At 58.6% G+C, this 27,372-nt stretch overlaps 1 protein-coding gene across 6 annotated transcripts in view; it reads left to right on the top strand.

The window, feature by feature from the left end:
* The window catches only part of GDPD5 (glycerophosphodiester phosphodiesterase domain containing 5), an 88,574-nt gene extending 61,357 nt beyond the window's left edge, over nt 1-27,217 (top strand). For 4 of the 6 annotated variants that reach the window (XM_045181891.3, XM_024572674.4, XM_053924348.2 and 1 more), the window contains 15 exons: nt 2,112-2,215; nt 4,987-5,080; nt 5,724-5,783; nt 11,672-11,770; nt 12,051-12,144; nt 12,540-12,685; nt 16,467-16,549; nt 17,660-17,810; nt 18,356-18,574; nt 19,141-19,298; nt 19,615-19,762; nt 20,867-20,949; nt 21,527-21,541; nt 23,719-23,831; nt 26,250-27,217. In XM_045181891.3, coding sequence (XP_045037826.1) covers nt 2,112-2,215; nt 4,987-5,080; nt 5,724-5,783; nt 11,672-11,770; nt 12,051-12,144; nt 12,540-12,685; nt 16,467-16,549; nt 17,660-17,810; nt 18,356-18,574; nt 19,141-19,298; nt 19,615-19,762; nt 20,867-20,949; nt 21,527-21,541; nt 23,719-23,831; nt 26,250-26,398 — 1,716 coding nt within the window. In that variant the 3' untranslated portion in view covers nt 26,399-27,217. The remainder of the gene's footprint in view (nt 1-2,111; nt 2,216-4,986; nt 5,081-5,723; nt 5,784-11,671; nt 11,771-12,050; nt 12,145-12,539; nt 12,686-16,466; nt 16,550-17,659; nt 17,811-18,355; nt 18,575-19,140; nt 19,299-19,614; nt 19,763-20,866; nt 20,950-21,526; nt 21,542-23,718; nt 23,832-26,249) is intronic. The other 2 variants (XM_024572676.4, XM_053924346.1) reach the window with 1 other exon arrangement.
* The last annotated feature ends 155 nt before the right edge of the window (nt 27,218-27,372 follow it).

The following is a 27,372-nucleotide window of genomic DNA, read 5'->3' as shown; positions in this document are numbered from 1 at the left end:
GAACTTGGGCCTTTCTCTGCTCCCCAAATGCTCCCAGCCATTCTCTGGCTGGTGGCTGCTGGGGTTCCTTTGCTCCAGGAGGGCGCAGGGCTTGCCTGGTCCTAACCAGGGTTTCTCCATTCCTGAGCAAGGCTGGACCTCGCTGGGCCTCGCTGGGCCTCGCTTGCTGGGGCTCATGCCATTCTGTGTCTGGGTGGGGCAGACACCATGGCCTGCTCTCTGAGAAGCCACCCCCTCCACCTGCTGGAAAGACGGCTTCAGGGTGTTGTCATCTTCACGACTCTGTGTATGCACAGCGTGGGGCTAAGCAAGGCGCAGGGCTCTGCGTGTAACAGCGAGTGGAGAAGGCTGCTCTGTCACCCAAACCCCAGCCCCCCGCCGAGGGCTAGGTCTGCAGAAGCACTCACAGTCACGACTCATTAGGGTCTGCGGACCTTTGCTCACGCTGGGGAGAGGCAGAACATGCTGACAGCGGTGCCGAGAGAATGCTGGCCGCTTGCCGGTCCTGAGCGCTTGACTCGTGTTATCTCATTTAATCCTCACATCAACTCCATGGATCAGTACTGTTATTGTCCTCACCTCACAGAGGGGGAAACTGAGGCACAGGGAGTTTACACCCTCTTGCCATGCCTGAGGTTAGACAGCTAGTGGATGGTGGGCAGGGGGTCTGGCTCCAGACAGCACACATAACTGTCCCACGGGGGTGCCTCTTGGCGGCATAGGGTGGAGGAATCCTGGGCGGTGAGTGAAGTCTCCCTCCTCTTCTTCCAGTCATAAGTACTATGGGAGTGGAGGCGGGTTCAGCCCCTGCCCTTGCAGGGACCAAAGGGACACCGGGTTGTCATCTGGGACATATGGTCACATGAGCAGATCACAGTTTAAAGACAGGGACACTGATGCTATGGGAGCACCAAGGAGGGAGCATGGTGGCAGGGGCAAAGTTCAGGAAGGCTTCACAGAGGAGGTGACATTTGAGCTGTCTTGAAAGGTAAATGGGAACGTTAGGTGGCCAGACCCAGGGTGGGGGGTGGGCCTTCCAGAGCGAGAGAACTGGTAGGGGATATGAAACTGGAAGGCTGGGGGGTGGGGTGCATCCCAGAGGGCACCCCCGCTTGGCTAAGCAGTAAGGAACCATCCAGAAGGTAAATTGGGAATAGAACTGTAGCACCAGGGCTGGCTGTCCTGTGTGGTGGAGGCAAGCGGCAGGGAGCCCGGCCAGGGGCCTCCTGGGCAGCGCCCAAGTGAGAGGTTGCCTGGCGGCGTCAGCCCTCCTGCCCATCAGGGGAGGGTGGTCTTGGTTCTCTCCTGCACAGGCTTCCCCTCAAAGGCTCTTCGTTTATTCTGATGATCTCAGCAGTTTCCCAGAGAGCAGGATGTCCAAGCTTGTTGTGCTTCTGAGATAAGGGGACCCATGAAAGCAGGGATTAACCGGAGGGCCCTGCGGAAGTGTCTGCTGCCCCCACCCTCCCCACTTCCACCCCTGAAGGAGACAGAGGGGTGGCCTGGCCCAGCTTGGGGAGCCGGGGCCTAGTGGGGGGATAGACACTGCATTTCCTCAGGTCCACAGTGTGTGTGTGTGTTGGGGGTGGGGGTTGTCTCCAATCCTTCATCGAGTGGCTGTGTGACTTAGGCAAGTTGCTTTGCCTCTCTGGGCCTCAGTGTTTACGCCAGTAGCACTGGCTGAGGCAGGGAAGAACAACACCTGCGTGGCAGGCCTGTGTGAGGAGGGAAGGAGATGCAGGATGGGACCTCTGTTCACAGACGGCAGGTCACCAGCCCAGTGGGAAGGCTCTGGGCAGACATGGCCTTTGCTCCTGGGGCCATTGCCAGAGTAGAGAGGCTGCTGGCTACACCGGAAAGGCCTCAGGCTACAGCACAAAGGGCCATCTCTGGGGTGGGCCGCCCCTTCTCCTGGCTCCCACTGTTTTGTGCCTTTAGGCTCTGATGTTGGAAGGTCACCTCCCCTGTCTGAGCCTCAGGTCCCTACCAGTGTGAAGAGGGCACTAATCCCTGTCTGACAGGTTTGGCTACAAGGGGGGCACATTCAGGTGGGTGGTCTGCTGGGCCAACCCCTGACCCCACTTGACCCCTTTCCTGCTCTGCCCCTCCAGTGGGAACGCCTCTGGTTCCTGCTCCTCACCGTCACCTTCGGCCTCACACTCACCTGGCTCTACTTCTGGTGGGAAGTCCACAATGACTACGATGAATTCAACTGGTAAGTGGGGGCAGGGGACGAGGCCTGGGTCCTGGCATCCAGTGGCTGAGACTGGGGTGGGGAGGGGAGTTGGAGTTTGAGCCTCTCTCCCAGGCTGGCTCTCAGAGCTCTGCCACCAGCTCCTTATGGCTTTGGGGGCAGGGTCCTCTGGAAGGACAAAGCCCAGCAGGAGCTGAGACCAGCTGGGGAGAACAGGGAACTCCTTCCTGGGGCTGCTGTCTTGGAAAATGGGTGGAAGGCTGGGCCAGGGCTCAGCAGGGGCCTGGGGCCTCCACCCCATTTGTAGACAAGAACTCTGGGGCCCAGAGACACCAAGGCCTCAGCAGAGGAAGTGGCCCCAGACCCCAGACCTCTTCACTCCCTGAGCAGGGCCTGGGCAGGGCAGGCAGATGCTATGGTTCTGTGGCAGCTCAGGTTCAACATGAACACCAGCCTCAGGTCCAAGGGCAGGGCTGTCTGAGTGCTGTACCTGGGTACAGGAGGGTGCCTATTTCTTCCTCACCGACCCCCCCCCCCCCCCCCCCCCCGCCTCCATGGCCTGTCTTTGTCAAACAGTGAAGGGAGGGGCGGAGGGACCCTGGGTTCTGGTGGGAACTCCTCCATTGGAAAGTGTAGATACTAAGGTCCAAGTTCACACAATCATTTGGAGGCAGAGTTGGGGCTTGAAAGCCAGACCTCCTCACTCCCTATTCAGTGATGTCTCTTCCTTTTGGTCAGAAGTTCAGCTCAGTGTGACTGTGCACAGTCTCCGGTCCTCTCTGAGCCTCAGAGTCCTCTGTAAAATGGGAGGTACCTCCCCAGATTTTTCTGAGGTTGGAGTGAGATGATGGGCCTGAGAGGGCTCACAGTTCTACCTAAACTGGAGGGCTGTTTCCCGGGAGGCCCGGTCCCTTGTTGGAAGGTGGCCATGATGTCAGAAGCAGGGATTTCTGGGGCTCCAGGCTGCTGATGGGCCATGTTCTAGGGTTCTGTGAGGATGAGGCTAAACTCCGTTATGTAGTTGGGCCCACAGCCCTCTGCGTGGCCCTCGGCGGCACCTCTGCTGTTAACGAGCCCAATAAAGGGCCTGCCGCTCTCCTGCCACAGCCTGGCGAGACCAGCCTCAGCCGATGGCCTCTGGCCTCTATTAAGGGCCATAAGCCTATCAGTCACCCTCGTAGGTATCCCCCCAGCACAGGCACTGTCGTGGGTACAGGGACATACGATTGCTGGCCCCCGTCTGCAGGCCCTGGACAGCTCTGTGGAGCTGGCTGTTGGCTGCTGGACGCTCATCGGGTCCACCCCGATGGTGCTCAGACTGGGAAGCGAAGGCCCAGAGACGGGTGGGACTCACAACCAGTTAGGACCAACAAGACGGACTGAGGACGGTCTGAGTTGACGGAGGCTCAGAGAAGTTAAGCAGCCTCTCCAGGGCCACACAGTGAAAGGCTGACAGCTCTAGTGGCTGAGGCCTGACTGACTGTATCATGCTGTCTGCAGAGCCACCCCACTCGTCCCAGAGAGTGAGCGCCCTGGGCCTGGGCAGCTCGAGCAGAGGACGGGTGTCTGTCCTGTCGGGAGGCTGCAGAGCAAAGACCTGCCTGGGACGTAGGGGTGGCCTGCCACCTGCCTGCCGCCTCTGTTGCCTGAAGCCGGGCCTGGGACTAAGAGCCTGGCCGGGCCCTTGTGGCGTCAGGTCTCTGTAGAAGACACGAGTGGGAGCCGGGCGGTCAGGGCTGGATGACGAGAGCCCGGGAGGGGCTGTCAGGGCTGTCGCGGTGCGGGATGGGACGGCTCCCTGATCAGTGACAGGCGGAGCCAGAACGTTTTTCAAAAACAGTTCCCAGGAGCAGGGCCCACCCCTCTCTGGGCCTCGGTTTCCCCCAGCTGTGCAGTGGAAGAGCACACCCAGTGACCTTCCAGGCAGTAGATCTGCCTCTGGAATCTGAGGGCAAGGGCCAGGGAAGGCAGGCGAGAGGCACCTTCCAAAGTTCATTCTCTTTAGCCCTGTAATTCTGTTTGTAGGAGTCTGTCCTAAGTAAACAATTGCTAACACCGAAAGATATATGCAAAAACTTCTTCTGTGTGTTAATTTGCAATAGTGAATAATTAGAAATGATTAATTGCCACTAGTAGGAGTTTGGCTACATAGGGTGTGCTGATTCATTCCACGCGGCTGTCGGAAACTGTATTTCCCCGGGGTGTTCACTGACCTCAGTAAATGCCGGTGTTAATAAGAAGATAATTTATTCCCACATGCTCCCCCCGCAACCAACTCATCCTCAGGAAACCCTACGAAGGACATTTATCAATTCTAAGACCCCTTATTTTCACATTTTAACACTGAAATTGAGATGAGTGTCACGATGGATGGTGTTTTAGAATCGGCGAGGCCCGTCACCTGTGCAGGGACCTACAAGCCCGTAAGAGGCAGGGCGGGCGGGCACTGAGCCCGAGTGTGCCTCCTCCAAAGCGCAGTCTTGGACCGGGGTGCTGCATATATGCCGCAGCCCCGGCTTTGCTGGTCATACAATTAGATAAGCATGGGGGTGGGGGGCACCCACTGGGAGAAAAGTCAGCCCAGTTTGGGAACTGGTTATTTATTTCTGGGCGGAATTGTGGGGATTGTTGTTTTCTCCTCTACACTCTCTTGGTATGCCAGGTGTCCACCTGAGCGCTAGACAGGCCTGACTGATGATTAGGGAAACAATGACACCTCTGGGAGTGGGCGGGGCCTGGCCCTGAGCCTGCTCCCTGGCGGAGGTCTGACCCCGGGGCCTTCTCCTCCTCAGGTACCTCTACAACCGAATGGGCTACTGGAGCGATTGGTCCGTGCCCATCCTCATGACCACAGCCACCGCCTTCACTTACATTGCGGGCCTTCTGGTACGTGGCGCTGGCCCTGCCCTCGGGGAAGGGAGACCTGGCCCGTGCAGGGCTGATGGGGGGGCCCGCCCTGGTCTAAGGGGGGAAGCGGGCTTTTCCCTTCTCTTGGGCTGCTGCGCCTTCAGGGGCTTGGTTCCTTCCAGGCGGAAGGTCCCCTGCTTTTTTGCCTCATCCTGGAGTGTTCCCCTGCACCCTAGGGAGAGCCATCCTGCTCCGAGGCCCTGCTGCAGTCTTTCTCTTCCAGGAACTCCTGCTTTGGTTCCTGCCCCCACTACTCTATTCCCACAGATGCAGGTCGATCCCTAGGTTGGACTGGGGTCTCTTTGGGGACAAGGGTCAAATGTACCTCAGCCTCCTGGGGCCTGGAACTCCTAAAATGTTAATTGAGTAGTTCAAGTGCAGCAGGTTCCTAGTGACCTCTTGAGGGAGAAATCCTAGAGGAGCCGGAGGCCTGAAATAATCTGGGAGGAGGCCAGGCTTGGGCTGAGCTGGGCTGGGCATACCCATTGCCACCTGTGGGAGGGTCTGCTGGCGGATCGGAGCCAGGCGCAGGGTGGCCGAGGGAAGAAGGGCGTCTGGGGAGTTGGTGGGGAACTTTGAGTCACAGGTGGGGACTGGCTGTCGCCCTGTGGCCCCTCTGCAGGTCCTGGCATTGTGTCACATCGCCGTGGGGCAGCAGATGAGCCTGCACTGGCTGCACAAGGTAAGGGCTGCCTCCGCGAGGTCTCAGGGGGGCAGGCTGGAGGCCGTGGCAGCAGAGGAAGAGCCTGGACACATCACCCCTCCTCTGGACCGTGGCTGTGACGCTGGGTGTGCACTGCGTGCTGTCCCGCCCTCACGGCCCGCCCTGCGTTAACTCACTGAGCCCTCTTGGCAGCCCTGTGATGCAGGCGCTGTTGTCTCGTTTTGCTGCTGGGGAAACTGAGGTACAAAGAGGTTAAGTCATTTGCCCAAGGTATCCTACTTAGTAAGTGGAGGATCCAGGGTCCTAACTCTGCAGCCGAGCAATTAACCAGCACGGGTCACGGCTCTGGCCCTCGCGCTGGGCTCTGCCCAGTCTCCCCCTCTTCATTCCTCGGTGAGCTCATTCTGCCACTCTGACCCAGTCATGTTATTCCCAGCTGAAAGCCCTTCCCACACTCCCATTGCTGCAGGATGACCCACACTCCGCACCCAGCATTAAGGCCTGGGATGACTCCGCCACGCTGATGTCTCCCAACTGCTGTCATGGGGCAGTCCCCCATGCTTTTGCCCCATGAGGCATCTCAGGCCCTGCCAGCGTGCCTGCCCCTTCTCTCCTTGACCTCTTCTCTCTTGCCTCCCTTTCTCTCCTGTGGACCCTTCCTTAGTTCTCCATCACTTGCACAGGCTGCTTGGTCTGCCCCAGCCCCTGCAGGCCCCCTGCCACGGTCCTGAGCACCTGTGTTATCCGTTTCCATGTGGCTCTCCGACCCCGACTGTCCCCGGCCTGGGAGCTTCTTGCCGGCCAGAATAGGCTTTTCCCGTCTCTGTGTCCCCGGTGCCCCGCTCAGGGCTGGGCCCAGAGCACGGAGGCTTCACAGCTTCAGAACCTCAGAATCTCATTGCGTACATGGAGCTGAATGTACAGAGGGTCTGATGCCTGCTCTTCTTGAGGCCCCAGTGGACACAGTGGTGGCACAAAACTCATCAAAAGAGAGCCCTTCCTACTTGGGCCTTGGAGGGAGCGCTAGGCCATCTCTTTTTTTTTTCCCAGAGCCTGGCTCAGAGTGGGCATGCCACCTAGGAAGGGGCAGAAATGTCCAGAAATAACCAAGAGCCCATGAGATGCATCCTGAGTGACTCTGAGGGGAGGGCCTTACTTCCAGCTGCAAGGGGGACATGGAGCAGGAACTGGGAGAAAGACATAGTGAGTTTGCGTTGGGCTGTGTACTGGGAGGGCCTGTGGGCATCCTGGGGGCCCTCTGAGATCAGGAGCTGGAGAGTCAGCCTGGGTGACTGAAGTCTTGGGGGTGGCGAAGAGCAGCCAGCAGCCCCGGTGTCCCACCCTCCTCCTGCTTGTCACTCTATCTGGAGGTCTCCTGTGGGCTTGTGAAGTTCCCTCTGTGAAGCACTTTTTTCTCCCAGCTGCAAAGCTGACCCTTGAAAGAACTGCACCAGATGGCACCTGGGTGGGGCTGGCACACGCTGTGGTCACCTCCTCTAGGTCATGCCTGGATCTCAGCAGGTCACACCTGTGTGAGCCTGATGGAGAGGCCCCCCGAGGCACTGAGCCAGCAGGGGTGGCAGGTCACTGCAGGGAGTCTTCTCCTGGGAGGGGGATCAGGTCCCTTCATCTATACCAGGGGCAGCTCCAGTGCCAGCCCTGCCTTCCCTTCCCCTCTGCTCCCCAACCCTCCCAACCAAGAGCTCAGGCTCAGCACGAGGAAGGTCCTTCCAGGCAGGGCTGATGCGTAGCTGGACCCACTGCGCCAGGCGGGGGCTAGCCCCCCGGGGCTCAGAGTTTTCAAGTAGGGGCTGAACCCTTTCCTAGTCTGTTTCCAAGATCCTATCATTTGATTAGGATATTCTAAGTAATCCTTATCCTTCTCTTGTTTTAGCCAATTTCAAAGTTAGAAAGGTACAAAAAGGTACACAATGCAAATCTTCCTACTATCTTTCCAGAGTGTTTTAAGTATATACAAATATACACGTACACTTCCTTTTTTCCTTTTATTTAAACACAAGCCTACTGTACCCTCCATTTTGCACACTAAGGACACTCGCGGAGCGCCTTCCCCTCAGGGCACTGAGAGCTGCCCGTGCGCCTGTCCCGGGTCATTAACCCTGGGGCCTGCAGTATCTGGCCAGCCCCACTGATGGGCCTGATGGCATCCCACTTGCTTTTAATTCATTGCCAGGACATGTAGCAGTGACTTGGGTGGGGAATTCTGGGTAAAAAGCATGTCCTTTGTAATTATGATAGTTCTTGTCAAATGGCCTCCTTGCTAAGTGCCACCAGTCCGTGCTCCCTCGGCAGCTTGGCAGTCCGAGATCAGCCCTGCCCGCGAAGTGCTGGAGGGTGGCTCCACGGGGGCCGATCGGGGTGAAGAGAGCCCTCGATGTAGTTTGGATTTGCATCTCCCCGATGATGACTTAGTCAGCAGCTCTCATGTGCTTGAGTCATTTGCATTTTCTTTTCTGTAAACTGTCTCTTCATATTTTTTGCCTTTTTTGCTACAGAATTTGCTTTTGGCGTATTCCTTTGCAGGAGCTCTTTATAGATCCGGAAAATTGGCCCCCAGGCCGATGAGCTGTAAATAACTCTTCCTAGTTTGCTGCTCACCCTTTGACCTTGCCGGCCGGTCATAGTTTTACCACAGGGACTTTTTTATTCTTAAGGGTGTGGGTATGTCCCCTCTTTTCATGGCTCCTACTTTCGTGTCAGAACCCTTCCCGCTCCAAGATTATAAAAGTTTCTCTACGGGAGTATTTGATAATTACATGTTTCTACTTTCTTAACATTTAACATTTTTATCTTTTGGAAGTTACTTTCTGGTACAGTATGGTCTTTCTTTGTCCTTCTTTGATGGCTTCCACAGTTCCTTACTATCTGTTGAGTAATCTATCCTTCCCTTTCTAATTGGTGATGCCATTTTTATCATATACTATTTTTTTCTGATTTTTAAATCTATTTAGATCTGTTTCGAGCTTTTTATTTACTTTCCTTTATCTCTCTGGTCCTATACCAATATCATACTGCTTTGAATACTACAGTTTTATGCTGTGTTTTAGTTGAAATGTTTGTTTTGAGAGTCCCTGGTTCCCTGGAGTCCTGGGGTGGGGAGGCAGGAGCACAGAGGTGCCCAGGACACGCGCGTCAGGCACTGTGCTCGTCAGAACAGCCAGGACTCCATTTATTGGGCACTTACTCTATGTGTCAGGCACTTTCCACACAGTATTTCACTTACTCCTTGTAATAATTCTGTCCCTCCGGTCTTATGCCCACTTTAAAAAATTATACCACTGACATTTAGTAAGCATTTACTATTTTGGTGCCAACCACGGTGCTAAGCACATCACTTGAATTTTCTTTCTTTTTAAAAAAATTTATTTGTTTATTTTATTTTTACAGAGGGCAAGGGAGGGAGAAAGAGAGGGAGAGAAACATCAGTGTGGTTGCCTCTCCAGCGCCCCCTACTGGGGACCTGGCCCACAATCCGGGCATGTGCCCTGACTGGGAACCAAACTGGCAACCTTTTGCTTTGCAGGCCAGCACTCAATCCACTGAGACACACCAGCCAGGACTGCATTTTCTCATTCATCTGCCCCAATACCCACTAGGGTAGGCCCTCACTCTCCCCATTTCACAGCTTGGGAAACACACTTTGCAAGGTTAACCTCCCCCAGTAGAGAGCAGAGCTGGGATTTGACTGATGGGTATACTCATGTGTGTCCCTGAGCTCTGGCCAACCATCTGCCATAGAACCCAGATGCCGGCCACCCCCAAGAGGCCAACCTGTGGCACCTTTGCAAAGCTGGGTCCCAGGACCCAGGCAAGGCTCACAGAACAAATGGATGTACCTCCTGTGTCCCTATCCTTCCCACTGTCACCAGAAACCACAACCTCTCCAGCACGGAAGACCAAAGACGGTGATGTCAGAGGACAGTGGGCTGCCCCTGTGCCTTCTGGGTGGGGCTTCTCCTTTCCAGTCAGATCTGAGGAGTGGTGGCCCCACTGTTGGGGCCCAGGGCAGTTGCTGCGGCCTAAGGACACGTGCGGGGAAAGCCCACCGACGCTGAACACTGCAGCAGTGCCACAGAGCATCGTGGCGCCGCCACAGCAACCTCAAAACTCGTAATAAAACTTTTAATTGCATTAGGATTAGGGGAAGTTCGTTTTATTGCAAGTGTTTCCACTAGCAATTAAATATTGCAATAACATCTCTCAGAAACAACCCTTCGGAGACACTTGCTGTGCCCGGGGCCGGCCTGGCGGGGGCAGCTGGGGGCAGGGCGCCTGCGCATCGAGGGGGGATTCAGGACACAGCTTGGTCTCCTGCCACTGAAGCAAGACCTCTGAGACAGGCAGCATGGGGTTTGGGTCCATATCCACCCCCTCAAAACTACACGACCAAGCAAACCCTTCTAGTCTCCAAGTCCAGTTTCTCTGTGTATAAAATGAAGATAATACCTCCCTGGGATGTTAGGGAAAATAAACACAGGGAAACCAGGAAGTGCCTCCCACACACGCAGGCACCCACGGGCCCTCTGTGGACCTGCATTTCGTGTTCCCTGGGCAGCCATGTCGCAGTCTGTAAAGGCCCCTGCCCATCTCAGCCTTATTACTGTTTCTTATTGGAACATTTGTTTCCAGGCTGGTAGGCTGGAATGGCAAACCCACAGAGGAAAACTTCATCCCAGGCAAGAATGAATCTTCCCTGCCTGGCAGGGAACCACCATGGATCAGCCCCCGTCTCTGCCTGACCATCTAGAAACTCATTTAGAGCTTGTTCGGGTCGTTGGAGGTTCTCAGGATGCTGCCAAGAGGGGCTAAGAAAGGCCCTGCAGGACGAGAAAGGGGCGAGGGCCCTGCTGGCTGGCAGTGGGGCCGGCTTGCGGCAGGCAGGCCGAAGGAAGTCGGCCGTGGCAGTGTGTGGTGGCTGTGACTGGCCAGTTATAGAGAGCAGGGCGGGGGCTTTGGGGGAGAGAGGTGGCGGGCCTGGGCCTTAGGGAGGCCTGCCTGGACATGCAAGGGAGGTAGGCAGAGTGAGTCCCGGGACTTGAGGGGGCAGGGGGCGTGGGGCTGGAGACTAAGATGCCAGACACCAGGCTTAGTGTGGGGGCACATCTTACTTTCCATGAGATGTTTCAGATCCCGCCTGTCCCCCAAAGGTTCCATTTAGTCTTCAGTCAGACCTGTGCTTGCTGACTCTGGGAGGCAGCTGTGAGGGCAGCCGGGGTGACACATTCGAGTCCGGAAGCCCAGGGGCTGGGGCTGAGAGCAAGCCTCTGCGAGGGGGGATGGGACCTGGGGCGTGGGGCTGGTGCCGCAGACCCCTCCCTCACCTCTGCTCCAGACTGAAGGGCCTCTGTGAGCCTGGCTGGGCTGGGTATCAGGCTCCTGCAGGGGACCTGGCTCCTGTCTCCTGCCCCTGTGGGCCAGGCAAGTCACCCTTCACCCCAACAGTTGCTGGCAGGGCTTGGGGAGGCCTCAGAGGTGACCTGCTGGGCCCAGAAGAGCTCCCCCCACCACAGTTTGCTGGGTGTCTCCCTTCCTCACACCCTCAGTGGGGCCATGCCTGGGGCTTCACTTAGGCCTTGCTCCAGCTCCCTCCCACCTCTCCATCCTCCCTTCTATTTCTCGTGGTCCTTTGTCACTGGGTCTGCCTGCCTCCGCCTGCCTGTCTCACTGTCACCTCTGACTGGCTGTCTCTGGCTTCTTTGGGTCTGCGCCTTCTCTTTCCTGCTTCTTCCCTCCCTGCCTCATCTGCCTCCTGCACTCTCCGTGTCTTCCCACCAGCCCCTCCCTCTGCTTCTCTGCCTCAGCCCTTGTCTCAGACGTGCTGGGGACCCTCGGGCTGTCCAGCCACACCTGCTCTGACTCCGTCTGGTGGCTCTTCCCCCTTGCAGATGGGGCTGGTGGTCATCCTGGTGTCCACCGTGGTGGCCATGTCGGCTGTGGCCCAGCTGTGGGAGGACGAGTGGGAGGTGCTCCTGATCTCCCTGCAGGTGAGTGAGGGGGGGGCTGCTGCTTCCCCCAAACCCTCAAAAGGTGGCAGCACCTTTTTTATCACTTCCATTTCCTCAGACCAAGACCCAGAGGGGGCAGGGAGGGGGTCCAGGTCACATAGCCAGTCAGAGGCAGGGTGCTACAGGCCAGGGTGCCTGGACTCCCAGTTTCCTCCGAGAGTCCCCTGCCCCGGGGATAGAGATGGGCCCTCAGGCTGTTGGTGGCCAGAGGGCCTGGCATGGCTGGGAGTCAACGGCCCTCTTGTCCCTCCCACACAAGGGCACAGCTCCATTCCTGCACATGGGGGCCCTGGCCGCCCTCACGGCGCTCTCCTGGATCGTGGCGGGACAGTTTGCCCGGGCGGAACGGTCCTGTAAGTACGACTGGGCAGGACCTGTCCCCTGACGGTGCCCTCCAAGTACCAGGCCAGCCTGCCCTGCCCTCACCTAGATGTTCCCTGGGACGAGGTGGGGCCCTTGCTCTCCGTGTGGGCGGTTCTGTTTAGAGTGGCCCACCGTTCCCTGGGGGCTGCAGCCTCAGTCCGCTGTGCCTGTTTCCTCTTCTGCATCTGCGTGGGGTGTCTGTGTGTGACTTAGGGTCCAGGGACACCTTCCAGCAAGGATGCGGGGTGCCCTTAGTGCAGGGTCCCTTCAGAGCATCTGGGTCCCGGCAGGCAGAGGGAAGAGGGGTTCCCCTGCCCAGGGCTCACGGTTGGGCCTGGTGGGAACCGAACGCTCAGCAGGCTGTGCTCACGGCCTGTGCCTGCAGCCTCCCAGATGGCCATCCTCTGCACCTTCTTTGCTGTGGTGTTTGCCCTCTACCTGGCCCCTCTCACCTTCTCCTCTCCCTGCATCATGGAGAAGAAGGACCTGGGCCCCAAGCCCGCCCTCATTGGCCACCGCGGCGCCCCCATGGTGAGTGCCACCTGAGGGCCCTAACAGATGGGCGGGGGTGAGGAGGGGGAGCAGAGCTGCCGTTCTCGGGGGAACTAAGCAAAGACCTATCTCCCTGTAGGGAGGAACCTGGAAGGAAATGAACATAATACGTGTAATATAATAATAGCAACAATGTTTAGCCCTTTTGGTGGGTACATGGGAAGGACTGAAGAAAAGGCTGGAGAGCTTAGACGGGATCGAATCCTGATGAACCCTGAAGGCATCCTGCTAAAACGCTGTGACTTCTGTCATGAGGGCCCTGGAAAGACACAGGAGGGCCAGACACTGCCAGAGTATGGGTTAGGAAGGCCCAGAGGAGAGAGAGCTGCCGGGTGTGGGCTGGAGAGCAGGGCCCACAGGCCGGGCAGCAGGAGAACCCACCCAGCTGTGGGGGCAGGAGAGGCAGGGGAAGCGCAGAGCCCACCGCTAAAGGGAAGCCTGCTAACGCTGAACTGGGCTGAGAAGGAGAGAGCAAAGTCAGTGACGTCCCCTCTACTGGTGCCCCCGTGCCCCTGCAGTAGACCCGGGCGTAGACCCTCCCCTCGAGCGGGCATGCTCCAGAGCCAGGCCTCCTTGGCGTCTTGGCAGCTATGGGAGCCTGACTCCATCTTCTCTGTGCCAGTTCCCTCATCCTGTACCCTGAGATAACGAGGCTGCCTGAGACGGAGAGCCCCGTGAGGCAGGACTTAGCCAGTGAGAAGTGCCCGGCTCTGAGCCTGGTGGACATTCCTGTTATCTTGGGCAGGCCCGCCTCCTTCTCTGGACCTTGAACCTGGGTTCTCAACAGAGGCAGTCCCACTCCCCACCACTAGTGGATGCTTGGGGACTTCAGGAGAGTTTTTTCTTGGGTATCACAGGGATTGGGAGTTAGTTCTATGGTATTGAATTCAGGGTAGTCAAGGTGGCCTCACAAAGTAACTTTTAAAAGGAGATGTTGAGTCGGATGGGGCTGCGAATCACCCTAAGGTCCTGCCTGCGCTGCGTGTGGTGGGCACTGTGCCCATTTTCTGGGTGAGACCCAGAGACCTGTGCCGAGCTGGGCCCTGGTGCCCTCCCACTACACCCCGTGCCAGTCACATCACCTCCTGGAAGCAACCAGCTGGAAAGGCCATGGCTTTGCAGTCGGAGGGACCTGGATTTGGGGTCCAGTTTTGCCATATGCTGCCTGTGTGTTTCGGGGGTCACTTGTCTGCAGTGAGGATGTGGAAGCACAGCCTCCCCCGGCTGAGGTGGGGCCCCCCTTTCCTCCATGACCCAGATACCCACCCACCTGCTCAGGAGGCCAGGGGACAGGAGGGGGCGCCGAGTAGGGAAGGAGGCAGCAAGGGGAAGCGGCAGGGTGGCCCACGTGGATTACATTTTAGTGGAAGGTTTTCAAACAGTCACGGACATGGGAGAGCAGAGTGATGAAGAGCGTGACGGACCCAGTCCCGCCTTCAGCACCCACCAGTGCCTTGCCGCTCGCCATTCTGTCCCTGCTTTCCTTCTGCTGCCGCCGCCGTTTGAAGTGGGCCTCAGACAGCGCGCCCTTCTTCCCACTCATCCCTCAGGACGTGCCTCTCACCCACAGGGCTTTTCCTTTAACGTGGCCCAAGCACAGTGCTTCATGACAACCAACCCGACTGATAATAATTCCCTAGTGTTATCTAATATTGAATCCATGCTCAGTTGTCCTTTATAGTCTCAAAAATACCTCTTTACAGTTGAGTCATTAAAAATCAAGCCCAAACGGGGTCCTGTCAGTGCCTCTCTTTCACATGTCTCCTAAGTGTGTTCAAGGCTGTAATGACCCCCTGCCCCCCTTTTTTCCCATATGCTGTTTATTGTTGAAGAAACAGTCATCTGTCCTGTAGAATTTCACACATTATGCATCCGGCTGACTGAATTCTCGGTGTGTTTTCTGAGGGGCTAGCAAAGGTGTGGGCACAACTCCGCCACGTGTCCCCGGGAATGCACGGGAGGCCCGTACATGTCTCCTGGTGGGAGGTTCGGAGTCCACACATCTGTGCAGTGAGCCCAAGCACACGCCCCTGTCTTGGAGATGGTGTCCCTATGCCCTCGGTGTGTGTGCATTCACACTTTAACACTCCAAATCTTGGCCTCTTCACCACAGTGGCTTGCTCACTTGAGTTTGTGACACCCCCTCACACACACACACACACACACACACACACACACACACACACTCCTGACAGCAGGCTCACATGTGGGCTGAGGCTGGAGGCAGCGGGAGCCCTGAGATGGGGACTAAGAAGTCACCCTGGAACCCCAAACACTCCCCAGGGCCTTCCTGGAGTTCTGAGCCTGGCCAGGGAAGGCCAACTTCCCACGCCTCTTTCTCTAGGAGGCCTGCACCTAATGCAGCGAGACTTCAGTTGAAAAAAGCCTCCAGAAAGGGACTTTACTCCTCCCAAATACTCCCTCTGTGTTTACCCACCGTCCACCCTCTGCAGCCCCAATCCAGGCAGGAGGGAGCAATGGTACCTCTTGGGTGCTCACTCGTAGAGGCCTGGACACAGGACCTTCAGCGATGAAATGGGAGGGAAACCCACGCCTCTCTCTAGCTGCCTCTGTGACCCCATTCCACATCTGGGTGAGGCCTCACACAGCCCGCTTGACCGGGAGACAGGTAGCGTGCTCCCCAAGGCAGATCTGCACCAGGAAAAGGGGAAGAAAGAAACCCCTGTTATAGAGACTGCTGTTGTCTATTTTCTCACCTATGAGCTGGGGAACGTTAGCTTACTTTATAGCTAAAAAAACGAGGTTCCAACAGGTGAGGTGATGACCCAGGAATGGGAAATGGAATGGTTTCTCCTCAGCTCCAAAGCCCTTTCCGTGCTGGGCTGCCTCCCAGAGGAGGAGAGTGTTACATGTTGGAGAACAGCATGGGCAGAGGGAGAGCGAAGGTGGATGAGCCAATGTTAGGAATGAGATCAGCCATGGGGACCCTTTCCAACCCATCCCCTCAGTCAGACAGTCATTCCTCCCTGTCTTCCCTCCTTGGCTCCTTGCTCTAGCCCAATCCTTGGTATGGTGCTGACCCCCAGTGGCAGCAAAGAGTATGACAGGGACCTCAGACCAGAGAACTGGGGAGACAGAACCTCCACTCTCCCCAAGTGGAAGGACCCTCAAATAACAGTGAATATACTCTCTCAAGGGGCCAGTGGGGAAACTGCGGTCCGGAGGAGGAAGAGATGCACCCCAAGTCACAAAGCTGGTTAAATGGTAGAGCCAGGGCTAGAAACAGCTCTTCTGACGTGGATGCTATGGGGTTAGCAGTTATCAGTTATTAAACACTTATTGTTTATCAGGCAACGTGCTCGGGCCTTTTCGTCCATGTGACAGTCTCAGAGATGGGCTTGTCATTTTCTGTATAGACGAGGAAACTGGTCACCCCTTGAAACTGCCACCTGTCTACCCTCTCCTCTCCCTCCGGGATCTCAACCTGGACTCAGGGCACAAGGGGAACACTTGGCATTCAGCCCCAGCCCAAGAGGCAGAGGACTGAAGAAAAGCCCTCCCACTCCCACACTTATAGACATCAGCACTAACCACTCCCACCCCAAAAACCCGTGAGTCAGGCATGACTGAACAGGTGAGGAAACCGAGCTTGAGAAGTCGTGTGGGTGCCCGGGTCACACAGCTATTTCTTGGAGGAGCTGGAATAAGGACCAGGCCCAATATGGGAGAGTTTCACTGGCTGGGGAGGCACACATCAGCTAAATCTGAGCTCTCCCCTCACCACCCCCTGTCCCCACAGCTGGCCCCAGAGCACACGCTGATGTCCTTCCGGAAGGCCCTAGAGCAGAAGCTGTACGGATTACAAGCTGACGTGACCATCAGGTAGGTGTTGGGGATGGCGGGATGGCACTGTCTCCCGTCCCCACGGCATCCACAGCTGGGTCTCTGCGGAGAAACTTCAGGTCCCAGAGCCTCGGGATGGGAGGGCAGAGGCTCGATGACCCCCTGCAGGCTGGGCACCCTGTCCATGACCATGAGTCTCGTGCCAAACTCCAGGATGTAAAATAAAGAAAAGAACAGAACAGATGCTCTTGGTTCAAGCAGGGAGGGCAGGCTGGGACCTGGAGTCTGCCACAGATCTGCTTGAAGGAAAGACCAGATCCCTACAGAGGACCAGATCACAGAAAGATGGGGCTCAGATACTCTGACAAGGAAAAGCAGCGCATGGCAGAGCGGTCACTCACTGTGGTGTCAATGACATTTTCAAAGACCACATTAAAATGACTTGCACGCTTTCTACATGTAGATGTATGTGTATGTTCGTACAACGGGCAGGAAGAACCCACCCCCATCTCATGACAGACACCTCTGAGAAGGGGAGAGGCGCAGGGCCGCCCCGTGGGCGCGCACAGGTTGTATCCTGGACAAGGGCACCTCTTATGTGAGAACGCCTCCCCAGGGTAGACGCCCTAGAATTACGTATTTGTCAAATCTCTCTAGTAGATGATGGCAAAATGCCCAAGGGAGGGGGACCGGGGTGCCTTTACTGTTTCACCTAACGCACCATATAGGCTCAGACTGCAGCGGGTGGACCAGGGTGGTGGGGGCTAAGAGTTGTCAAAGGGGCCTGCATTTGCACTGCTCTCATCATGGCATCGCATGGACTGGGTTCTAAGCCAGGGCCCACCCCTTACTGGCTGTGGACCTTGAACTAGGTACTTCCTTCTCCCAGCCTCAGTTTCCCCATTACCAAATAAGGTAGCACCTACCTTCCAAAGTTGCTAAGAGAACAGGGCCAACCCTCTTTCCTCAGCAGTCCCCACGCCTATTTGACCCTCACAAGAACATGAAGGAGTCGCCCACCAGCCCACCGCCTTCCCTGTGTAGACCGGGAACCTGAGGCCCAGAGAGGGTGGGTCAGTGTCAGTGGGTGGAGAAGGGTGTGTGAGGGGCCTGGACGGGCAGTGACCTGGCGGCCCCACCCTCCTGCAGCCTGGACGGGGTGCCCTTCCTCCTGCATGACACCACCCTGCGGCGCACCACCAACGTGGAGGAGCAGTTCCCCGGGCTCGCCCGCAGGCCCGCCTCCATGCTCAACTGGACTGTCCTGCAGCGGCTCAACGCCGGCCGGTGGTTCCTGAAGGTCTGGCTGCAGCTGCCCCACTCCTAGGCTTGGAAAGCGTGGGCGGGGACCCTCCGGAGTGAGAGCCGGGTGGCCATCCGCTCAGGTGACCCCCACGCCCCAGCTTCCCTCACAGCCAGGCTGGTTAGCGGCCTCCCTGGGCTCTGCCACTGCAGCCCGAATATCGTGGTTGTCATTGCTTGTGCTGGTTCTATCTCCCTCACCAGAAAACGCTGATGGTGGTAATAGTAGTTAAAATTATCAAATCTGTAAAACTCTAGAGGGAGGTTGGTTCTCTGCTCTGAAATGTTACTAAAGGAGAAACATGCTGGGCTCTGGGAGACCTTCCAAGGAAGTAACTCTTTGGGTAAGCAGGAAGTGGCACAGAAAGGTTAGGGTTGGGGTCTCTGAGAGCCCCCACAGGGCCACAGCCATCACTCTGCTTGGCACGCACTCCTCAGTAGACACTGGCACCTCAGGGGTCTCCACGCTCGGTAGCCAGGAAGGCATGTGGAGGCCCCCCGAAAGGCTGGTGAGGCATCCACGTGTGTCATTGTCTCTGCCAGACGGACCCCTTCTGGACGGCCAGCTCCCTGTCACCCTCCGACTACAGGGAGGTCCAGAACCAGTCCATCTGCAGCCTAGCCGAGCTCCTGGAGTTGGCCAAGGGCAACGCCACGCTGCTGCTCAACCTGCGCGACCCTCCGCGGGAGCATCCCTACCGGGGCAGCTTCCTCAACATCACGCTGGAGGCCGTGCTGCGCTCAGGCTTCCCCCAGCACCAGGTGAGGCCTGGCAGCCCAGCTCCGCCCAGCCACGCCCCCTGGGGAGCCCAGCCTCACGCCCTACTGCCCCGCCCCTCCCCACGGCCCAGGCCTGGCTGGAGCAGGACTCCAGCATAAACTCACCATGTCCCCACCCAGACCTCAGCTTCCACATTTGTAAAATGGGACCATGATGGGAACAAGAGGGGAACAAGAAAGTCCCTTAAAATGTACAAAGGTCAGGAGCAAGTCCAAGTTCTACAAAGTACTGTAACTTCCACAAAGCACTGTCCACATCCTTGTGGTGTACGTGTGACGCGCACTGGACGCTGGTGGCCACGGGCAGAGTGACTGCCATTCGGGCCATCAGGCTCAGCCTGACTGGGGTCAAGAGGGAATCCCCCTGGGTTGTTGCTGAAGCAGTTCACAGCCTTGGCTGGGACCAAGCTGCCCCCAGTGATGAGTACTATGCCGTTTGCTAGGTAGGTCCTGTCCCTCCCAGCCCTTCCAGGTCCTTTCAGAGTCGGGGACACTCCAAACCCATTTTACAGATGAGAAATCTGACGCCACCCCCTCTCTGCCTGCAGGTTATGTGGCTGCCCAACAGGCAGAGGCCCTTCGTGCGGAAGGTGGCTCCTGGCTTCCAGCAGACGTCAGGCTCCAAGGAGGCAGCCACCAACCTGCGGAGAGGCCACATCCAGCGGCTGAACCTGCGCTACACTCAGGTGTCCCGCCAGGAGCTCAGGTGCCCACCCCGCCCACTCCAGCTCACTCAGGGGAGGGCAAGACCGAGTCCCTCCATCCTGCCTCTCTCTCTTATACTCACACACGTACATGCTTGCACACCCACACAGCCGGGCAGAAGGCTAGAAGCACAGGGGCTCCTGGTTCAAAGAGGAGATGTTGAGAGTGAGGCAGATGTGGGCCTGTCTCTGCATCCGGCCCCCTGGGGGTGCAGAGGCCTTCCTCCAGGGACAGCTGTGAGGATGGTGCCGTGCTCTGCAGGCTTCCCAGAGGCCCAGGTCTGTGGACTGACCCGCCCCTGTCCCCCCCTCCTCCAGGGACTATGCATCCTGGAACCTGAGTGTGAACCTCTACACGGTCAACGCGCCCTGGCTCTTCTCCCTGCTGTGGTGCGCAGGGGTCCCCTCCGTCACCTCTGACAACTCCCACACCCTGTCCCAGGTGCCTTCCCCACTCTGGATCATGGTGAGTTAGAGGGGTGTCTGGGGGGCAGAGGGCACCGGAGGGGTGCGGAGAGCTGCTGGCGGCACCCAGGAAGGTGCAGGCTCCACAGTTGGGGCTCCCTGGTGAGGTCTCAGGGTGCGGGCAGGCTTGAGGCACGAGGAGGGTTTTCGTGGCCGTTGGGGTCAGCACTAAGGTGCTGGGAGATGGGAGGGACCTGGCCTGACTCACAGGGAGAAAACATCTAGTAAACGACTACTGGTGTCTTGGTTTGGGTGTTGTTTACTGCATTTTGTTTTAAAGGGAGGGAAGGCATTATAAGTAGAGGGCAACAGGACAAGTATAGGGAACATTAAACTCTGCCGAGGTTACAGTGAATGAAACCAGTTTTTAACTGGGTGACCGAGCTCCCTCGGATGCCTGAGCTCCAGTCCCAGCTCTGCCGCTGGTGGGAGTGGGGAGCCCTTGATCCTCCTCTCTGGGGAGGTGAAAGGCAGGTGGAGGGTCTTGTTATGGCTGCGACAGCGCCAGAGTCGGGGAATCAGACCTACATTGTGGGTGGCGAAGTCCATCCACCTGCCCGCTGCCCTTTAAAACCTCCGGGCGCTCAGCCCAGAATGAGATGAAGCGGCACTGTGGCAGCGGCCGCGAGCGCACACTCGAATTTCGGGGTCACAGGAGTTAACCTGAGGTCCAGGAGGTTTGCCCACTGGGCCCCTCTCCACTGACCCTGGAGGGGGAGCCCCCACGGCCACGCCCTGCTGTGACACACGCACTCTTTTACACTTGCCAGGATGCCACGCCTGCAGGTCACGTTGCGCCCTCACACACACCTGTTTGTCCATTATTCGCCTCTTGCTTTGCGGCCCCTTAAGCACACAGACCCCTAGAGAGCTAGCGAACGGGCTCGGCACAAACAGCCGCTGCCCTGAGCACCACACCGGCCTCCTGCCCTGTGCTCCCACGCTCGGTGGCCCCGACCCCGGCCACAATGACCAGACCCCATGCCTCCAGGCCCTCCCCTGCCCCTCCCCCGTGGTGACAGGGGTCCTCCCGCCCACGGACCCTCAGTCTGGAGCCCGGTGTGGACGGGCCATGACTGGAGCTGCCACAGCCATCTGTCCACAGCCCCCGGACGAGTACTGCCTCATGTGGGTCATCGCCGACCTGATCTCCTTCACCCTCATCGTTGGCATCTTCGTGCTCCAGAAGTGAGTAGGCTCTGGTCACCTTCCCCGGCCTTCCCTGCCCTGAGACAGACCTGGTCCCACCCCAGCCAGGGGACCCCCTCCTGAGCCCTGGGCCAGCAGGAGGCCTGGCCAGATGGCCTGTGCAGGGGAGGAGGGCTCCCAGTGGCTGCCAGCCCAGCCCCGTCAGCCAGAGCTGGTGGCTTCTGGATGAACACCCGGCTGGGAGCCCAAAGCCAGCCTCTGCCAAGTTCGCCACATGGGCTCTGCCCGGTTTCAGCTCCTCTGCGGCTGGCTCGTCTCTTCACCTGTTGTAGCCCAAGGCCAGGGATCCCCACAGCACTCAGCACTCAGTTGTGCCAGGCTGGAGACCTCCCATCCCCCAGGACAACAGCTGGCATGGTGGTTGCAGTGGGGAGGTGGAGGGGGCCCAGGGGAGGGGTCAGGGCTGGGCTGGGGTCCCAACCCAGCCACGAACCCACGGGACGGGTTTTATTCTTGACTGACGTTCTCTCTCCGTCCCATACTGCTCTGACCCGGCGCATGTCCCTCCTCTCTCTCCCCATCCTCCCCCTCTCTGCTGCACTCTGGCATCTCACAGCTATCACTTGATCAGGTAATTCTGGTGTGGTCTTCCTCCTCCTGTTTCTCTTTCTCCCTGGTCCTTGCCACCCCTTTCTCCAGTTCCTCTGAAAAGCTGCACGGAGCCTTGCCTGGGCCAGGCTCCCTCACCGCCAGCCGTCCAGACACCTCCCTCGCCTGGAGCCTCCTTCCCGCCCTAGCAGCCCTCCTCTCCCCTGCCCCTCCCTTCTCTCCCCCTCTTGCTGTGTGTGCCCCTCTGCTCTCCCCTCCTCCTGCAGTTTCTGCCAATGGGGAGCCAGTGTTTCTGCAGGTGGCTGACCTGGCCTCTCTCAGCACCAGTGCACCTTCCCCTGGGGAGGGGACTCTGCCCAGGGGCCCAGCCCCCCAGTGTTGCCTGCAGAGCCTCCCCCAACGCCCAGCGCACGCCCACCCTTCTGACTTCTGTCTCTCCCTTCCCATCTGTTGCCTTCCCCCCTCTGGGTCTGCCTCTCCCATCACTCATTCTCTCTGTCACTCTCATCTCATCTCTATGGCTTTCTGTCTGACCCCCGCTCCCCCTGGGGAGGGCCCCACAGTGGCTGGGCTTCCTGTCCTAGATGTGCACGGCTGCAGGAGCCCTGGCCTGACACTTTCCTTCTGGGGTTCATGCTAAGTTCCCAGATGAGACTTAGGTCTCAGGGATTCGAGTCCTCTTTCCTTGGTTGAGTGCCTCGGGCCCTGCTGGGTCAGGGGCGTCAGTGACCAGCTGCTAGGTGAAACTGCTCCCTGGCTGTGGGACTGAGCCCAGCGAAGGGACATTCACCCAGTCGGCAGACACCCGTACACCTGTGCTGGCTGGTGCTGCGCGGGGCCTGCAGCAGGCGTCAGGCCTTCACACTCAGAGCCCCAGAGTGCCGGGGAGGCCGGCCCGTCGTGGCCCAGGGGCTGGAACAGACATGCTAGGCCTGCTCAACACAGAACGCGGGCCGTGTCTTTGACTTTCTGAGGGAGAAGGGGACCCTGGGGGCGAAGATCATTTCCTTGTTCTTCCGCTCACTCAGGCAACGAGTACTCAGGGGACCCCCTTCCCCACACACAGAGGTTGGTGCTAGGGACACAGCGATAAATGAGAGACCCAGCGGCCGTCCTCAAGCACATGCAGGGTGCGAGCCGGGCCGGAGTGCAGGCTGCCTTCTCCCCTGCCTCCCGCTTTGCTCTTGTCTGTGTGCCCTGTTCTTCCGCCCATCTGCCTATCCATCTGTCTGTCCCTTTCTGGTGTGCTGACCCCATCTGGAAACAACTGATTTCTTGTGGAGTCTGGGCTCCCTTCATCCACCCCAGCAGGGCTCAGTGCCCTGGGGGGGTTGGGTTGTTTCCAAGCTGACCCCCACTTCTCTTGGTGGGAGTGGGAGTGGGGGACCCAGTGAATCCTCTGTCCAGGTCGCAGGACAAGTCTTCAGTTCACAGGCCAGGGATGCGGGGCCCTCTGCTGGTCCAGAGGAACTGCAACAGGAAAAACAGTGTCTGGCTCTGCCGGGCCCCTGCACGCCCTCTGAGTATACAGCCCCACCTCTCAGCCCACTTGATTAATTTTACCCCCAGCCCCGGCCTCGCCCCTGCCTCGGCCATCAGAGGGGTTAACACTCCAGCCTGGCCTCCCCATGGGGGAGTATATGCTCCACTCTTCCAGAGTAGCAACAGCCCCCGTCCCAAGTCACTCTAACGCCCTTGGCACTGAACCTTCTGAAGACCAGTTCTGAGCAAGGCCCCGGCCATGTCCCCTCACCTCTCTGCTTTTCTTCACCTCCTCTTTGGGGTTTCCCCTGGCTTCACTAGTCATGACAGTAGAGCTGTAGGAGCCGTCAGCTGGGACTCCCCAAGATGGGTGTGTGCCCCAGGGTGGGTCCTCCCCCCACCCCAAATTTATCCCATTCACAGAAAGCCAGGTGCACACTGGGGGGCACCTGAGGCAGAACCAACCAACTAATCAGCCCAAACCACCTTCCTGGGCAAGGGGAGCGGACCTCAGGTTCCAGAGGTCAGAGAGGGCAGCAGAGCCCTGGCTGAGAGTCAGTAGGCTCTGATTCAAGCCCCAGCTCTGCCCCCCCTGGGCCCCGCCGTGTAGTCAGACAAGCACCCTGCTGGCTTCAGGCCAGACCCAGAGAGGCTCTGGGAATGGGCAGGGTCCCTGCTCCAGGGGAAGGGCCTGATGCCTGCGGGGCGTCTCTGCAGGTGGCGCCTGGGTGGCATACGGACCTACAACCCTGAGCAGATCATGCTGAGTGCAGCGGTGCACCGGAGCAGCCGGGACGTCAGCATCATGAAGGAGAAGCTCATCTTCTCAGGTGGGCAGCCCCGCAGACAGGCCGAGCCAGGCGCTGGGCCCAGCTCTCTACCCCACCCGTGCCCAGGGATGCGGGCGTACACATTCACACACGGGCAGGGACACGGCACAGACACACGGGGCCCACACGTACAGAGGCGCGCGTTCACATGTAGACGTGCACACCCTCCACGTGCACTGATCGACTCCTGACCCTGCGGCTCTGTCAGCCCCGGGGGTGGTGGGCAGGGCCGATGTGCAGGAGTGGGAGGGGGGGGTCTGCTTTGAAGGCCATCTCCATTGCCTGGTTCGTACGGGGACCCACATATGGATTTCACCCCTGTTGTCGCCAGCCTGTTGACACCCCCAGTCTGATGGAGGCGGCAGCTATAAAAGCAAACATATGGGAAGTGGGGTGTCACGAGAGCTGTAACAGAGGACAGTGCTGGAGCAGAGTGGGGTACGGAGGGGGAGAGTGGCCAGAGCTTCCTGGGCCAGTGCGAAGGGTTTTGGAACCCTGTGTGCAAGGAAGTGGCACGGTTGAAGTGGGAAGAGTGGGAGGGAGGGGCCCGGTGATGGGTTTGAGGCCCAGGCTGGGCCCTCGGCGGGGAAGGAAGGGTGTTCCAGGCATGAGCAGCCTGTGGTCAGAGGTGGTAAGGGAGTGCTGCCTTCCAGGGCACTGAGAGCTAAATATCTTTCCGGATGGCTTGAGGGGAGGGGCCTTTGGCAGGCTCACCTCAAGATGGTGCTAGGGGGTGGGGGAGGGGAGGTTCTTGGGCCCCAGGTGTGTGATCAGGAAATTGGGCTTCATTCTAAAAGCAGAGAAGGGCCATGGGCAGATTTGTCTTCAGCAGGCTGTGATGGAGAACCACTAAGTGGGGGCTTAAACAACAGAGATTTATTGTCTCAGTTCTGGAGGCTGGGAGTCCAAGATTGAGGGGTCAGCAGAGCTGTGTGGGAAGATCTGGCCCACACGGCGCCCCTTGGCTTATAGTGGGTCGTCTTTCTGTTCACACGGCATCCTCCTAGGTGCATCTCAGTAATTCGGGCTGGAGATGTGGGCGTGGGAACAGAGAGAAGGGGAGAGATTTATAGCACACTTCAAACCCCAGCTCTACCCCAGCTAGTTGTGTGAGCCGGAGCACACTGTCTAACCTCTCTCGGCATCAGACTCCTTGTCTGTAAAATGGGCTAGCATCCCCTCTCAGGGTGCTTGTGAGGGTTACTGCCATGCCCGGCCCAGAGGGATGCTTGGGAAACACTGCGCGAGTGGAAGAGGGCCCCACGGGGGTGACTGTGGTTTGCGGGGGCTGGCTCCAGGGATCATGGATCGTGTGAACATCTCGTTCGCTCCTTCCCTCACTCACCCCTCTAACAGATGAACGCCATGCGCTGCTTTCGGTGCTTAGGACACGCAGATTCAGGTTTACCTTCGCTCAGAAAACCCCTTCCGGGGAGCCTTCCCTGAGCCCCAGGGCCAGGCTGGAGGGCCTCCCCAGACTCCCACAGCCCTCTGGCCACACTGGAGAGCTCCTGGAGGAAGGGGCCAGTCCTGGGCACCCAGGATCCCCAGGCCCTGAACCCCACCCAGCCTGGAAGAGTCAGAAGGGGTGGGTGGAATGAATGGAAGGCAGGAGGCCAGCCCCGAGGCCCGGCAGCTCCTGCCCATCCAGACCCCCGCCTCTCCTGTAGCGCCCAAGACCATTCACTGGGCACCTTCCGGGTGCAGGCTCTGAGGAGTCAGCCCCAGGCCTCACCCCTGCCCAGTCCAGGTTGATGAGAGGTCCTCTCCAGGGACCCTCAATCCCACCGAGGAACCCCCAGTCCCCTCGGGGGTTGGGGGTGGCACAGCTCCTCTCAACAGACCTATCCTGCGCCTCTGCTGCGTGTCCTGACTGTGCCAGGCCCTGGGGACACAGATGCCTGACATTGTCCCTGTCCTTAAAGTATTCCAGATGGTGAAGCCACAGATCGTGACAGCACAGGCTGTGACGGGGCAGGGGCAGCAGGGGCGAGGGTGGCGAGGGGGAAGTCCCATCCCAGCCAGGGGAGGGGGGATCAGGGAGGCTTTCAGGAGGCTGCAGTAACAGAGAGGAGAGGAGCTAAGCCAGACTTTAAGACAAGGAGGTGTTGATGGGGAGGTCACCCCAGGAGAGGGCCCAGCATGCGCCAAGGCCCTGAGGAGAGTGAACACATGGCGCCACGCTCGGGAGGGTGCAGATGGTTTTCGGTGGCTAGAAGGAAGAGTTCCAGGAGAGAGTGCACTCCAAGCAGGGCCCTGAATACCAAGCTCAACACCAAACCTGAACCCAGTGGTCTCATCAGCCTCCAAGTGCCTGACCAGGTGTCGCTGCAGACGCCCTTCCCACGGTGTCGTCCAGCCATCCCCAGTGAGCCCTCTCCTGCCCCCTCTCACTTTCTGCCTCCTCTGGCCCCGCAGAGATCAGCGACGGCATGGAGGTCTCCGACGAGCTCTCTGTGTGTTCCGACAACAGCTACGACACGTACTCCAACAGCACCACCACCCCAGTGGACCCCCGGGGGACTGGCAGCCGTGCCAAGACCCTCACAGACCGGAGTGGACGTTAGTTGAAGACCTGTCTTCCCAGGCTGGACCTAATGTGGAGACCAGGGAGCCCAAAAGAGCTGGCAGAAGCATGTCTGGAGTCAGAGTGCCCCGGGAGCTGGCTCCACAGCCTCCTTAGCAGCTCCAGCCTTTGTCTGCCATCGCCTCTCATAGGGGTGGGGGCTCCCCTCTCCCCTGAGGCCCAGCTGGGCTAGGACTCCAGCCTCTCAGATGCCCCTGCAGGCCTGGGGATCCTTCTGCCAGGAAATGCAGGGCCTGGGGCCCAGTCCCCCCTTGCATCCCAATCTGGAACCTCTGCTGGGCCGTGCCACACCCCTGTGGCCGGAGAGAATGCGGGTGCTCACGTGTTCATGCTGTGAGGCTGCCGACTTCCCCGTGTTTCTCCTGCCTCGAGGACCTGGCGCTGGGCCTCTGCCCCCAGCAGCCCTGTCCTGCACATCAGTCTCAAAGCACAAGGAGGTTCGACTCGGGAGGAAAGCCGGCTGCAGTGGTGCAGCTGCTCCTCCTGACCAGGCTCCCATCGCCACCGGCCCAGCCCCGGGAAAGGCCCGAGCCATGTTCCCCAGGGGCAGCTGGAAATGGCCAGAAGAGCAGGCTCAGGGCTGCTCGATCCCATGCCCAGGCGTCCAGCAGGCCTCCAGGGCAGAGTGGCTCAGGGCGTCCACAGACTGACATGACCTCAGTGGCCACAGGGCGGGGGGCCACCTGGGAAAAGTGGTCTGGGCGTGGTCAAGGGTTGGCACGTGGCCAAGGAGACCTACAGTGGAGGGAGCCTGACGGACCTTGGCCAAGATGATTAAAGCTGCCATCTCGACGAGTCATTTCTGAGTTGTCAGTGGGAGGGTGGGGACCGAGCTTGCTGGGTTTGGGATTCACTCTTGGCTCCATGATTTGAGGAGGAGCCATTCTTAGAAATGAGTGGGAAAGTGGCAGGGCAGCAGGTTCCTTAACAGCCCTGGGATGGGGGACATTTCCC

The sequence above is a fragment of the Desmodus rotundus genome, chromosome 5 (genome assembly GCF_022682495.2).
Source record: "Desmodus rotundus isolate HL8 chromosome 5, HLdesRot8A.1, whole genome shotgun sequence".
Lineage (NCBI taxonomy): Eukaryota > Metazoa > Chordata > Mammalia > Chiroptera > Phyllostomidae > Desmodus > Desmodus rotundus.
Note: the sequence above shows the minus strand (reverse complement) of the source record. Positions and strands in the feature narration are given on the sequence as shown.